Here is a 15,383-nt window from a genome sequence, read left to right as displayed (position 1 = left end):
TTCAAGGCTTTTGAATTTGTTCTCACCTGCACAGGTAGCACAGGCCTTGTGACAAGGTTTGCATGTGCCTTCCTGTCTGTCGTTGTAAAATCCGACTGCGCAGCTCAGCTGGCACCGATTCCCCTGCAGACTGGAGAGAGGGCGGAGAGAGCATGTGGCACCATGACACAGACACACACAAACACACACACACACACAGCCGCAATCACATGACACCGTCATTATGAGTCACTGCAAACGCAAGTTTCCAACCCACAACACACCACCACAAGTACTTGTTGAACTGAGTCAGTGAACTCCGGAAACTTCTAACTCAACAATATGGTAAATGTTTCTATTTAAACTGCCGTCAGAAAGGGAAGTTAAACACACTTTCTTTGAGTTAAACATCTAGTGCTAATATTGCTGTGGAGGATAGAAGCTCAAAGAATCAGTAGTCAGAGCGAGAATAGGAGCAGTGTTTACCGAGCAGTTAATTCAAGCATCATCTGAGAGTTTGTTTCACCTTGTGTCTGGTTTGCATTCTGTGCAGATGCTGTACGAGGTGCACTTCAAGCAGTTTTCGCTGCACTTTCTGCACATATTTGCATCTGTGGGGAAATCAAACAATAAACACTGAATACACATCAGAGCGATTAATCAATCTTACTCACACAGCCCTCAACTGCAGTTACATCAACTGACTATTCATTAGCAGACTCATGTGCAGCTGTTTTCAAACAGTGAGCCATGAATACCTAAAGGTTCAGTCGCCGGCTTTGTAAGGTAAACATGCAAAGAATGTGACAAAAAAACAATCCATAAAGAGAGATTTGAGGCTGTTGCCATGAAACTCATGATGACACTGATAACCTCCTTTATTTTTCAAAGTGATACGGAAACATCAAACAGCCAGTCACGCTGCAGAAATAACCACAGCAACAGTTCAGTAAGACACCTCTGTATAGTTTAATATATTTATTGCAGCAGAACAGTTCTTATTTAAATGCAGAGATTTGAGGAGTGATGGGAATATATCTCAAACACCAAGTGGGAGCCCACAGGTGGATGCTGGTGGTGGTGACTGAGTAAGAGTGCAGTACTGGTGCAGGTCAGAGCTCATATGAGAATGAGGCATGTCAAATGTGATATCAGTGAAGCTCATGTTGACTGCCTGTACTTGCTGCAGGAGGCGTCACCTCATTGATTTGTATGCTGTTATTTTACCTGTACCTAAAGTATACAGCAGATTACACACTCACTTCAAAAAGCAAACCTTTTTAAAGCTGTAAAGAATGTTTGTTTCTTGTGTTAAAGATAAAACTGAGGGTCAAAAGGTGACGTAAAAATGTGGAAATAGTTAGAAAAACAAGTAAACATGCTGCTGGTAGCAGCTAACCAGAGGTCCTGAGTGTACTTGGTTGTAAGGACACTGATTTAGAGCGAAACCTGCTTTATTTTCTGGTTTAAATGAATTGGACAGTTTGTTATTTAGACAACTGACTTCCATTAGGGCATTTATAAATGTAAAATATGTAAAACTGGATTCTAAAGCTAAAGCTAAAATCACAGAAACATGCTTAGCTTACATCGCAGCAGTGGAGGGACACTAAAGACACTTTAAATAGTTATTTGTTCAGGGGTTTAAAAGGTTTGAATCACTCTACATTTAAAAAGGAAAGAGCCTTAAAAATATGTTAAGCGCATGTTATTTTAAAACCAATGCACCCCCTGGTTTCTTTAGGCTCCCTTCAGTTTCAGGCTTGCCAGTTTGAGGAGAAGTGAAATATCATGCCACATATTGCTAATAATCAAAATGAATAACGTTATCGTGACAACTTTCTCTGCCACACTGCCCAGCTCGTTGGTTAAGCCCTGAAAAACTAACCGTGGTCCAGGTAGTAGTTGTCCCCACAGATGGCCGTGCAGGTGTTGGTCCCCTCTGTCAGGTGGTGACCGGCCTGACAGGACGTGCACTGATCACTGCGACTCCCAGTGCAGCTCTCACAGGAGGAGAAGCACCTCTTACAACGCCGCCGGTCGCCCCAGAATCCCCTGGGACACTCAGACACGCACATCCTATTACACAGACACGGACCACAGCACACAGAGGACAAGAGGTGTTACTCTCTAAATGAGGGGGAGTAGAGGACGTGACATTCTGGGTTCACTTGGACCTATTCTTTGTTTGTCCTATTGCACATTTTATCAAAACATGAGCTTTAGAACAGTTGATTTTAACCTTCTAATATATATATATATAAATACATGCCATATGTTCTGAAGAAACCATTTAAACACACTGTACACTTAATTCTGGATGCTCTAGCTGTACTCTCTGTAAACATGCTAACCTTGTGTTGTTCTTGAACTTTAGAAAAAAGTGTAAACACGTGACACACTGCTGCGGGCTCGGCCCCTCACAGCCGTCGTCACTGCATTCTGGGTCGCAGGGTCCTGGAAGGGCAAACACTCACATGGTCACTGCACCATCACAGAGCTTTTGTTCAGATTGATGATATCGCTCCATATGTACACCAAAAGACTCCTCCTGAACTGACATCTGCTGTAAATCTGCATTAGAGTGCATTTAGCTGCAGCGTGAGAGGTCTGAGATTGAAGAAGGGGCAGCTTAATACCAGCTGAGCTCATGACTCACCGCTGTACTCCTCGGTGAGGTCACTATCCGTCGGCATCTCAGCCGATCTGGCTCGCTCACGATGCATGGGATACGGATGCTCTGCGGTGCCATAAATCACCAGCGACCACTCCTTTAACGTCCCTGTGAAACACCAGAGAACCAGAAAGAGATCAGGATAACAGGACTGTCCCTGGAGGCCTGCACTGTATCCTCGTGCTGTCATAGATGAACTTAAATGTGTGTTTCATAAAAGTAACTGTCACAAAGAAGAAGGGCAGACCCAGTTCAGTGCTTTGTCTCTTCTGAGAGGGAGTATCCTGGATTTTCAGAGTCCACTCCCCTGCCGCCTGCTCCCCCCAGCAGTGACTCGTCATGAACGCCCAGTTCTGAAATCCCTCAATGGAGTCATCAAGAGGTCTAAACGGAAACATAACCACACTGTGATTCTGCTGTGACTAATACTAAAGCTAACTGTAATAAAACTGAATGTTTTCTCAAGGGTTAAACAGAGGTGGAGGAAGTATTGAGATGCCTTTTTTAAGCAACATTTACAGCTCAAAGTTGGAAAAATACTCCTCTACAAGTTCTGCCTTCAAAGTTTTCCTTGTGTAAAGGTGGAGCTCTATTATCAGTACAATCTACTTATTTGTACTTGAGTTCCATAGTCAAGTTCTTCCAGTATCATGAGCAGTCATTATTGTAAGTCCACTCTTGTCCATTTGGAGGCAGCATATCAAGACGTAAACACAACATTGATATATTAGCATTTCAGAAAGGTGATACAATGATCATTAGAGCAAACAACGTCTAGTTTACCCATACAAAAGATAAACAGCTAGATAGTAATTCATTTTAAGAAACCTGTCGGTCTATAACATGAATGTCAGTTCCAGTTTTCGCTCAGATTTCTACTTTATTTTGCTGTTCAGAAGCTCTTATCTGCGGAAACATCTGCATCGTAAGCTGCTGCTTGCTCAGCTGCGTTGACCAGCTACAAGCTAACTGTTTCTGTCTGCTGTTAGATGCTGAGCAGGAAGCGCAAATCTGTTTAAGATTAGCTCTTCTCCTATAAAGTAGCTTCTTGCTGTGGCTGAAAACTAAAATATTAAAGTAGCTAGAGTAAACAATAAGAAAAAAATGTACCAAAACAATAAGCTGAAAGACACCAAAATGCAGCAATTAACTAAGTTTAATTAAAGACAATACATTAAATGAGAAGGTTTGTCCCCATGATGGCAGTCTTTCACTTTATTTAAAATAAATATTGAAAAGCAACTATAATTTGAATACTAAGAAAATGTGTGCAGTTACTTTTCTACTGATGTGCAATAAATCGCAGCGTCATCAGAATTTTGAGTTTCTCTCGAAGCTAACATGTGCTGTATTTTATCATTGCAGAGTTAGCTGAAAGTTACACTGAGTGTAGCAGAAAGTCATTTTTCTGGCAAAAAAAAAACTTGCCCAGATAGCACTTCCCTTATTCCCTGTGATTTTTATAGCACAGTTTGCCAAAATGCACCTTTTCCCCGAACGACACAAAGAGCCAAACAGAAAAATGTAACTCTGTTGGACAAAATGCTGTGCTCTGAATAAAAGTGATTTCTGTATGCAGAAAATGTTGTGAACCCTCAATGGGGATTTTAGTTTCCACACATTCTGTCTGTGATTTGACACGTCTCTTTAGTTACCTGTTAGCTAGCAGCTGTGACACGGTGCCAGAAGGTGAGGTGAGCGTAATGGAAAGGTCACCACGACGCCTGTGAGTGATGGTAACACGGACGACAACATGCTCCACATAAATCACATGATGCTGGAGCTGGCCAGAGCAGCCCGTAGTCTCACACACAGACAGCAGCGACGAGCCGGGATGAATTGTTCTGATATGAGAGAGAGAGAGAGAGAGAGAGAATAAAGAGATGGAAGTGAGCAGCAGAGATCAAAGATGGAGGCAGAAAAAGCAGAGAGAGTAACAAGGAAAGGAGCAGCAGAGAAAATGCCGCCTATTAAACTGTGCGAGAATCAGCATGAGAGAAATCTGTGTAAGGAGCGAGACAGAAATAGATAAAGTGTGATGAAAGGAGGAGGAATCAAGGGAAGCCCCGACTCAAAGTGCAGATCTCCGGCAGTGCGGGTGGTGTGATACCTGCGCGGCTGGGCGGGAGCCTCCTCCACACACTCGTGCTGCGAGGGAACTTGTTTCCAACGCTCGGCCTCCTTCACCATGCTCTCGGCATCCAGCAGGCCAAAGCCATAGAGGTGGCTCACTGACACACACAAACACACACGTACACAGCACATTTGCCGGGGCATAAAAGGCTGTGTAGCTTATAAAAGACATTGCACACTCCTGGGACTTTGTAGGCGTTTATTACTGTTCTGCTCCCAGTGTCTCATTAGTTTGTGTGCTCGCTGTTTGATAGTTTCCCTAAAAAGAGCTGAGAGAACATTTACCAAAATGTGCTTATCAAGCTAAACTCATCTTCTTTATCATAACTTTTTGGAGTTGTATCAAAAGACATCATGTAATTATTCATTTTCTCCCCAAACTATTAGCCGGTGCTGAAATAAAAAAAAAGCTGGCAGGAACTGACAATTGGCAGGAGTCCAACGGGAATACCTTTATATCCGGCTCCATTAACGTGCCAGTCAGGAGCGGCAAGATGATGAGCTTTTGATGTCCTGACAATAATGTGCTGCACATCCCTCCAGGTTAGCGAGGGGCTGCGTAAAGGTCAAACAGATAAAAAACATCACACTCTCATCTCCAGGTCGTATCCGTTAATGGGTGCGCCTGCATGTATGGATTCAGTGCGTGGGAGAAACGCTTACTTGGCCTCCAAAGTGAGAGCGATGACTCCTGCAGCCACGGAGGAGGAGAGAGAGGTCGCTGGTTTAGCCCGGCTGCAGCTTTGATGTGGGCCCAACGTTACCTGGCAAGACCCCAGATGTGTATTAATGAGTAGTCGTTGTGTAAGATCAATGGAGATGCTGAATTTTGTATGTATCAATACTGTCGGGTTATTTAATCCATAACTAGAATCTCAACAAATGTTCCACAAATACAAAATATCAGCCGTCCTCTCTTATTTAGTTAGCAGTGAGCAAGTTCGACTTTAGCCTCCCGTCTATTCCACCATATATTGTGTGTACACTAAGGAACTGCTGATTTTTTTATTTATAATACACGATTTCAATGGAAAAACACTCAATCCCTTTCAAAAGTTCCCCCCGAAAATAATTAAAAAGCAAATTAAACATTTGTTACAAGTTGAGCTGAAGGGAGATCACCAACTGAGATTGATAATTATAGTAATTAGAAAATCATAAATCAAGCTAAAAGATTTTGAACTGTAAGAAACAGGAGCGTTTTTGCCGGCTACGCATGATTGTGTTGTTGGCATTTTGTCAGCTGTGTTAACAAAGAGATTGCGGAAAAAAAGAAAAGACCAGCAGAAAACCCCTCAGTAAGCCTGAGGCCAGAGGAGCAGCTCTCAGACTTCCCTGTGTTTCCTCTAATGAGCCGCCCACTCTGCTCACCCGTGACTCCAGCAAATCACATGAAGGGAGAGCACCACCATTTCTGCCATATTCTGCCCTGTGACTCCAAACCACAGAATTAATTTAAACAGAGATTGCATTTCAACTGACGAAACTGTTTGTCGAGGTAAATATCAACATGCAGGTGTTACTTTTAACTCAAACTGTTTTCAAAAAAAGCTTTGCACCTTCAACGGATGTAATTATGTTCTGGATAATCACTGTGTTCCTTCCCTGGTATGTTGCCAAGAAAAACAACAACAACTACTGCCAATCAAACAGCCGGAAAACAAAGTAGAAGTGTGTGATTAGGTCTTCCATAGGAGGATATCTCTGGTGACTTTGAGAAGCTTATGATTTGGCCATATTGTCTAAGCTGGCATGCTACAGTAGGCCTCCTGAGTCTTTGGCTTTCAGGGTGTTTACAAAGGTTTCTACAGTATAATTAGGGAATCAGTAACCCTAGCTCTTGCAATAGCTTTAGTACAATGAATCATTATAAGATTAAAAAAAAGTGCTTTGTCCGTTCAGGGACAAAAATAAAACATCAGAAAACAGGCCCTAAAACCCTGTCATATAGCTTCTAACCAAGCGGCAACCTAACATGTTGAACAAAATGAGGCCAATGCAGAAGTGCTAAAAACTGTAGTTTCTCAAATATCCACTAGAGGCTGGCTAAAATTATCTGGCTCTACTTGTGCTTTATAGCAACTAACGTGCCAGCAAAGAAATCTGGGTTTTAATCATTTGTTGTGATTAAAATTGTAATTTTAGTGTTTAAATTATATTCTGCACTAGCTAGCAGTGAAACTATGTTCGTACTAAGCCATATTGGGCTTTTTAGCTCATTCACTGTTGGTCACGGCATAGGAGTCAGGATTGTTGATGTTTCCCCAAGAGATATTATGGTGGACAGTAGTGATAAGAAGAGGTTTTGGTGGTACATGTCGCTCACTGGAGATCCAACAAGGAAGTGTGTTGCCCTCTACGCCTCACAGGCTCTCTCAGCTTCTTTAGTCTGATGAATAAAGTTGACCACAAATGGAATCTCACTCTGTGGAAAACTAGTTTATTTACAAGCTGAAGAATTAGCCACAGACCAAAGCTGTTAAACTTAGGTAACTTAGCGTTTGCAGAGGCGCAGATGGCCTCGCAGCAAGGTCGCACCCCATGTACGCCCGGGCAGCCCGGGTTCAAATCCAACCTGTGGCTCCTTTCCTGTATGTGAGTCCCCACTCTCTCTCTCCCTTATTTCCTACTCTATCCACTGTCCTATCAAATAAAGGCAAAAAAAACAGAAAATAAGTCTTAAAATTTTTTTTTTTTATAATATAGCATTTGCGAACTGCTTGCCCCAGTCCGGCAGCACCCCCTCCCCAAAAAAGGGTGACATTTGGCTCCAGAAAACCAATATGGTGGCAATCTATTGCCGAACTCAAGGTTCAAATACACAGTTAAGAAATCAATGGGTGATATCACAATTACTACGTCCATATTTATACAGCTCTATCTTGCCAACTTCATCTTTGACTATGTCTTCTGACTTTAAAATTCTACCAAGTTCAAAGGGAGTGTGTCTGAGGCATATTTGTTTGATTGACAGATGTCTCAGGCCATCAAGCTCAACTCCAGAAGTTTTTGCTTGCTTGCCCCCCACTCCAGCCCCCTAGCATCCCCTTCATTTTTCCAAATGTGTGTTTTTTGGCTTTCAGCAGGAAATATGTTATAAGCATTCCCTGGAGTATAACCAAAGTTGCATTTGTCATCATAAAAAAACGATGTGATTTGCAGATTTGCAGTTAAAATAATTTTATTATCAAAAAGAGAGAATAAACATTTTTGCAAATATATCAGAAATGCCGCACCAGCCACCAAGCACCTCAGAGGCAGGCTTATGTGTTTTGAGACTTGAAGGCAACAAATTTAATATCCAAACATGCAACCTAACTCTTTTATTTTATAATCTGTTTAGCTCTGCAGCAAAAGCAAACGGAGCTTTACTAACAGATTTTACATTTTTAACAGCTTTTACATTGCCTTATAATCCATGTCCCGCCTCTTCCTCTTGTAGAATATGCTTGGGCATATCATTGACTATAAGTTATATGGACGTCCTTCAGCTCCTCCCTAAAAATGAAGCCAAAGAGCCCTGCAACAGGTGTTGATATATTTAGATGATGACATCTTTTGGGGCCAGGACATGCGCTAAACGGATCTCGCTAGTGGAACCACAAAATCCATGTCCCGTCTCCTCCCCTAACCAAAGCTCACATTCAACAGACTGATACACGTTAAAGATGCCCCAGGTCGTTCCATTCCACAGCAGAAAAAAATATTGTGTCATTTTCAAGCGGACCCTTACAGAAATAAAAAGTTCACTCACTCTTGTGTAAGTCTCTTTAAGTTAATCTCACTGTTCCCCTCTACTCTGAATTTTGAGCACCAAAGGATAAAATGCTTTTTCGGTTCAATCTTGGTAAACCTACTCTTTCTGAACTGATGACATCAAAAGAATTTAAGAATTAAATCATGCTTGTAACTGTTTATTTTCCAACACCCATACTGTACAGACTCCCCTAAGGAAATAACCGCCTTTGTTTTATTTCTGGTATTGAACAATGGAACAGAATATCTCTTATGTGTCTCACAGTCTCTACTCACCATATCCCTTGTCTCCGCTCCACTGTAAGCTGCTGCCAGTATGGAGGAGCACCGCTCCAGGTAATCTGGCCGTCTTCCATTGGGAGTGCTGCTGCTGATAGAGATGGTGTAGATGCTGCTGCTGTAGCCGTCACAGGAACAGTGGTCACCTTTTCTTCCTCCGTTTCCTGAGGCCCAGACAAAGACAGAGCCCCTCCCCTGCCGGCCCTAAGATGAATTGAGAAAGCAGACAGAGTTGATTAATTTATTTATGGTAATCATCGATAAGGAGAGAAATACAAGCCTTTGAAATAAATAAACAGCTGCAGGTAAGACAGAGATAAGCAGCAGCCCATGTGTCTTATTCTTTCACACACAAACTATTTCTCTCACATTTTGTAGGCCATTCTGTAGAGCAAGAAGAGTCAGAGGCCCAGGTCCTTCAAAAGTGGCCCCATCATCTTGTGGCCCCCAGCTAGCTAAGTAAATATCAATGTACTGTGGTCTGAAGCTCAGGGATTGGGCCTCCACAATGTCTGTCACATCTCCATCCAGCATGCGGATGCCTACAGTTTAGGGGGGAAGAAGAGTTAAAAACAATAAAGTTTGAATCCAAATCACAGAGATTTTGTCCTCCAGAAGTCTTTCCCTCTCGTTTCTTGCCGTCTCAAGGACTCACCGCCTATGCGTGCGTGGAAAGACACTCCAACCGTGCACCGAGAGTTATTTGCAGCTGCCGCAACCGTCCCTGCACACTGAGTCCCATGGCTTTCAGAGAAAAGAGGAGAACATCAGAACGCGAGGTTAGATACATATTCATGAGGAGAAGACAGGCTATTTCCGTTACATCAAACCAGTGAAAAACAGAATTCAGACCGGAAAATCTGCATATCCATATATGCATATAATTGCTGGAAGAAAGGAAAGTATGCATTAATTAAAGTTAGGGAAAGGGGAAAAAACAGGTGCCATGGAGATAAACGAAGTACTCACTAGTTGGGAGCATTATTGGAATAATCGGGAGAAGGATCCTGATCCTGTCCGTTCACATCATAGCTGGCAAAAGGATCCTGAAACAGATTGATATGAAAAAGTACCACATGATTCACCATACAGGCGGCCATTTTCCTCTTACATCATGCTCACCTCCTAGCTTATATTACTGTTTGCTAACACGACGCTGAGTGCTCACATTAGCTTAGCGTTTGAGGTTTGTTATACAACTGGAATGGTATAAACAGACTGAACTTTGTAAAGACAACACAAATGACGATAATATTTTAGCAATTGACCACTTCCTTGCTAACATACTATTAGGCAGGAATATTTGCTATCGTATTGTACAACACCATCAAAAAGCATTCCCCACTTAGCGCTAACCTTAATATTAGCTTGGCTAATTGGATAGCACCAGCAGAAGCTATATAGTTACACTTATTTTAGCAATACATTAATTTATTTTCTATCATGGTACAACACTATCAAAAGGTGTTGTAAGCAGCCGTTTCCTAGCTAACAGTTATATTAGATTAGAATTTATGGCTAAATTCTAACAATAGCTTTTGTCCGGCTGTTGCGCTTTCAACTGTTAATAAGTAAAGAAAAAATTCAATTAGAACAACGTTTAAATTTGGTTCAACTTTCATCCTAACCCTAACACAGTATTTCAACAATATTGGCATTTGAGCTTCCCACCCTCAGTGTGATGTCAGAGGAAAATGGCCGCTGTGTGAGTATGATGAATAAGACACCAGCCGCTATCTGTCTCTGTTTCATCAGACAAATCACAAAGAGCATTATTCACCAGTCCACAAGACAGTTAAGTGAATCAGACGTTTAATGTCCATTCCAATACTCTTGGCCGGCCTTTCAGAACCTTTTGGCCCAAAAGCTCTGCCTGCAATATCTATCTCAGCACTGCGCTCTTACTCTAAGAGCTCTGCCAAATTGCTTATGATTAATGTCCCCTTCAAAAGAACAGCATCCCATCCCAGGGCACTTACATAATTTGGCTTCAGATCCGGATGCTCTCTCTCAATGCCATCATCTAGGACAGACACCACCACACCCTTCCCAGTGTACCCCCTCCTCCAGGCCTTTGCGATGTTCATACCAGACTGGCAGCCTTTGGATTCATCACTGCAGTGCTGTGGAGCAAATTGTGGGACAACAAATTTAGCCCTAAGGAATATTAAGAATAAGAATAATTCAGGGTCTATTTTAGGCTCTGTATATCTGGGTTTGTGTGTCTGTTTTCAAAATGTAGCTTAGTAAGGGGAAAAAAATCAGCTTACAATATACCACGGACTGTTCCACACTGAGTCATTGTAGTGCTGTGTCTGTGTGCGACTGGATCCAAGATGATCACCAGGAGGGCGTTGGGTCTTCATGTCACTGGAATAGATGTGACCGACCATTGGGTTCCTTTTTACTCTTCTCAGGACCATCTGCTGTTGGAGCCATTCCACCTTAAAAGGAGACATTCAGAGTACTTGTACAGATATAAACTCGTAAAACATTAAGGTTTAGGTAAAGAACTTACAATCTCATGCTTAGTCTAACACTTTAGTCCGGATTTCCTTTTTTATGGATGTATTGTCATGAAATTTGGCACAGACATTCATGGCCCCAGAGGATGAATCCTCAAGACAACAACTCAACTCTAAGGAGTAGTCTCCAGTGTTTGAATTTGGACTGCACTACCCATTTTAAACACTAGTTGTCAGAGTCACATTTCATTAAGTGCCACCAGCATGTTAAATCGTCAGTTAAGATGGGGAATCTGCTGTCTTTTACTTCACTCTCAACATTTGTAAAACATTAGAATGATCTCCTTAAAATTTGATTACTGTAGTCGCAATAGTGTGACCGGCTTCACAATCTAGCACAGCACGTATCTATTTAACAATGATGAATATGGCTGATCTACTGTAAAAATGTATTTGTAGCCAATCGTTAAATAAGAGAAACTAAATGGAAACTTAACCAATTAGCAGTTGTATTAGCAACATTTGCTCCATGAATTCATTAATAAAGGAAGTCTCAGACTCAATTTGTATTGTTAAAAATCAAAAGATGCATGATTCTGCAGTCAAATATATTGGTCAGGGTGGGGCGTAGCAAAAGGTCATTTGATTATGTGACTACAGTCCGTTTGATCGTGTTAAACCAGAAAGTCAGTCTGTGAAATGTAATGGCTAAAATTACCAAAACAACAAGCAGTTTGGGTCATTTTCATGTGGCAAATTGCTTCTACCATGAATCATACGACTAATTTTTCTGTTCTGTTTTCCATTGGCGTCAGTGTTTTAGAAGCCCTAAGAGACCTTGTCCCGGCAGCAGAAGCCAGGCTCTCGAGTAGACGGAGCTCCCCAACCTACAGCGAGGTGATCGTCCCCTTCAACCACCACCGTCCTCGTTCATGCGCGGCCTGCTCCAACCTCCACATCAGCGGCAAGGAAGTGTGGACAACAGGAACGTGGGGAATACAAAGGAGAAATCCTTCCTGCATCTTATCCCATCTCCCCCTATCCCATTTTTCTTTTGTAACAAAACAATGAGTAAGGTCTTTTACCTGCTTTTTGTAAAGTGCCTTGAGATAGCATTTGTTTTGTATTGGCGCTATACAAATAATGATTGATTGAAGGTCTTAGAAAAAAACTTAAAAAAAAAAAAATGGAAATAAGCCAAATTTTTCCTTCAATGTTATGAGAAGTGATACTGGGCGTTTTGTTCTGACTTCTTTGCACCCGGCCTGTGTGAGGCCATACTGTAAGGAGACGGGTCTGTATAAGGGGCCAGTGTATGTACATGAATGTCAATGAGCTGTGTTTGTATCTGGGGGTAGGGAGGTGACATGATGCTGATGAATAATCCAGCACAGTCTTCCACTTCTCCTCATATCACATTACTATACCTTGGTCTCCTTGGCGATGCTAAGAGTCACCTCACTGTTGGACATGGCAGACCGCGTTGCTGTCTCACGGTGGCGAAATCTGTAATAACTCCTCAGGTCTCCGATCTGGTGAAACAGACATCAAAACCTCTAAATTAATTTGTTGTCGGGAGTGTTGCTCATCCCACTCAGTCTCTGTAATAAACAGCTGTTGAATTTTTAAACTGGCTTTGGTGTCTTTCATTAAGGCGGCTACCTTACACCTGTGATAGTTTTGCAGGCCATGGCAACCTGAGCCACGAGACTCCACACTGCTGCTCATGTGTGTGCGTGTCTCAGCCCATAATGCCATGACGTAAACGGTTTCTTTAGTGTGTATAAGGGGAGGACGTCTGGGTGATTTATGTTTGATAAAACAAATCACAAGTGGGCCATTTTCTGTGATGGACAACTTTAAATTATGATTCTAATTTAATCCTGATGGCCTGTTAGTGAAATTTTCTTTTGACCTTATCAATATTTTTCAAGTTTAAAAGGCTATTTTTCATGTTCATAACACCCATAGAGAAACATGGACACGAGACATGCAACTTTCATTACAGCACCCTTCCTAAGGGAGCACTGTTGCATTTTATTGTCCTGGGCTTCATAACTTGCCCTGTTTTATTCATTTGCTTTATTACTTATCGATCTTTGCTTTTATCCGGTCATTCTGTGGGTGTATTGACATGTCTGGTCTGATTGATTTCATGTTTTTTATTTCCATCTTGTACATGATTACTGGAGAATTATTTGCAGCCCTTATTAAAATCGCAATTAAGTGCTGGATCTTGGTTCATGGACGTTTTTACTGTTCGAATAATTAAAATTATATGGTCTGGGTTAGAATAATGAAATGGAGGTAAAAGCTGAGAGAAGCAAATTAGATTTTTTGGCAGCTTTGTCTCCTTCTCACACCCACGACCATTCAGACAGGATTGTAATGTAGATGAGCAGCTGCTGATTCTTTTAATATAAAAACTTCTCTCGGTCTCCACAACAGTAAAAAAAAAAAAAAAAAAATTCACTCTGTCTGCTGGCTACCTCATTTTGCAGCAGCAGAGTGGCATTTTAGTCCTACCTCTAAAAGCAAAGTTTATTACATTTTTTTTTTTTTTCATTTTGAAGGCTGATACATCTACAGCAGTAACAGCTTCATGGCTGCTATCTATGATTGGGGTCTTCTTAAAAACTAACATAAAACTGCGAACAGAAAAACATTACAACAAAATAATGACGTATATTTGCACTTAATCTGGCATCAAATACATGTTTGTTACTTACCCAGACGGATTTTTACAATAGTACTGTTTAATGAGTCTGATGTCATCTACATCCGATGCATTGGAGTGGTTTTATAACGATTTGAGGCCTACTTGTACAATAGTTACTAGATTTTGTCTGGACTTTTTGTCATACATTTTTTTTTTTTTAAATGTAACGCTTTTCAATGGGATGACTGTTGACACCATTGACACAGGCCTAATAAGATCGCAAACGGTGAAACTCTGAGTCTGAGCCTCTCTATCGACAGATGGATCAAGAAAAAATTATCAAGAATGCTCGCTACGCAATCCTTTTAACAGTAACTTGAAACAAACCTACCTGTCCCATATTAGTAAATCCATGTTTCTCTGCTATCTTATTGACAGAGTCGTGGTCAGCTTTTATTTTTATCGCCCAGTCGTTGCTGTAAATCGTTGCATGACAAAATTGAAGCTGAGTCCACATCCACAGCGCGTAAAGACGCACCATGACTGCACGGATAAAGACGCTTCCTCTAATTAGACGGCTCTCAGGTGTTCCTTCAGTCTGATCTCCTGCGAAAAGTGTCTGTCATAGCGGAAAATTAGAAGCGGAAGGGTCTTTGGCGACTGAAGTTGTCAAGACTTGAGTCTTCCACGGGGAACAATCAGCTATCAGATTACTTCAACATGGGAGCCAGGGATCACCTGTGGACGGCTCTGTGAAAGGATCCGAACTGTGGTTACAGCCTAAAATGTCCCCCCCCCCCTCCCCCCAACCACCACCTTTCAGCCTTATCCGTGTAATGCAATATTTTTTGAATGACATCTACCTCATTAATATCCTCTATTGTAGTCAGTTTGTAAAATAGCAACGTGGTGCAGAAGTGGCCAAATAGGAGAAAGGTGAACCGACTTTAAGTGGATTGTACCATAAAATATAGGCCTATGTTTAGGCACTTTTTTTTAGGTACTTTTCTTTTAATAGATATAACCTGTTTTGTATTTGCATTTTATGCAGCTTTGATTGTTATTTAATTGGCTTTTTTCTCTTTTGTTTTTTTGGGTTTTTTTATACTTTGTTTTTATTTTTTTTCAGAGTTACTTCATTCATATGGTTAACATTTCATTTCAACAAACATGTTTTCAACATAAGATGTTGAAATGAATCAAAGAAGAAACTACCCCCAAGAAAAGAAGCATGGATTGTAATTTAATTGACTTTTGATGCAAACTTAAAGATTGACTGAGAAAATATGGAAGTATGTGAGAAAATACTACTCTACTTGGATAATGTAGAAATGCAGTGCCACACGTTTGGAAACGTTTTTTTCTCCTGAAACTTTTTAGACACTTGACTGTTAACAAAGTTGATGTATGGCTGTGCATTAAGTTACCCAACTGTTCA

At 41.3% G+C, this 15,383-nt stretch overlaps 1 protein-coding gene across 1 annotated transcript in view; it reads right to left on the bottom strand.

Moving 5' to 3' along the window:
• The window catches only part of pcsk5a (proprotein convertase subtilisin/kexin type 5a), a 31,699-nt gene extending 18,884 nt beyond the window's left edge, over positions 1-12,815 (bottom strand). The window contains exons 1-17 of the mRNA XM_029280701.2: positions 12,714-12,815; positions 11,092-11,265; positions 10,801-10,944; positions 9,791-9,867; positions 9,477-9,565; positions 9,191-9,363; positions 8,819-9,025; positions 5,450-5,550; positions 5,238-5,341; positions 4,764-4,884; positions 4,309-4,497; positions 2,901-3,037; positions 2,639-2,761; positions 2,334-2,436; positions 1,868-2,058; positions 506-590; positions 27-130 (exon numbers count right to left, since the gene is read on the bottom strand). Of these exons, the coding sequence (XP_029136534.2) occupies positions 27-130; positions 506-590; positions 1,868-2,058; positions 2,334-2,436; positions 2,639-2,761; positions 2,901-3,037; positions 4,309-4,497; positions 4,764-4,884; positions 5,238-5,341; positions 5,450-5,550; positions 8,819-9,025; positions 9,191-9,363; positions 9,477-9,565; positions 9,791-9,867; positions 10,801-10,944; positions 11,092-11,265; positions 12,714-12,758 (2,167 nt within the window). The 5' untranslated portion in view covers positions 12,759-12,815. The remainder of the gene's footprint in view (positions 1-26; positions 131-505; positions 591-1,867; positions 2,059-2,333; positions 2,437-2,638; positions 2,762-2,900; positions 3,038-4,308; positions 4,498-4,763; positions 4,885-5,237; positions 5,342-5,449; positions 5,551-8,818; positions 9,026-9,190; positions 9,364-9,476; positions 9,566-9,790; positions 9,868-10,800; positions 10,945-11,091; positions 11,266-12,713) is intronic.
• Positions 12,816-15,383: the final 2,568 nt, after the last annotated feature.

Source organism: Labrus bergylta, chromosome 17 (genome assembly GCF_963930695.1).
Source record: "Labrus bergylta chromosome 17, fLabBer1.1, whole genome shotgun sequence".
In the NCBI taxonomy this organism is placed as follows: domain Eukaryota; kingdom Metazoa; phylum Chordata; class Actinopteri; order Labriformes; family Labridae; genus Labrus; species Labrus bergylta.
The sequence above is the reverse complement of the archived record's forward strand: the minus strand, read 5'-3'. Positions and strand labels throughout refer to the sequence as shown.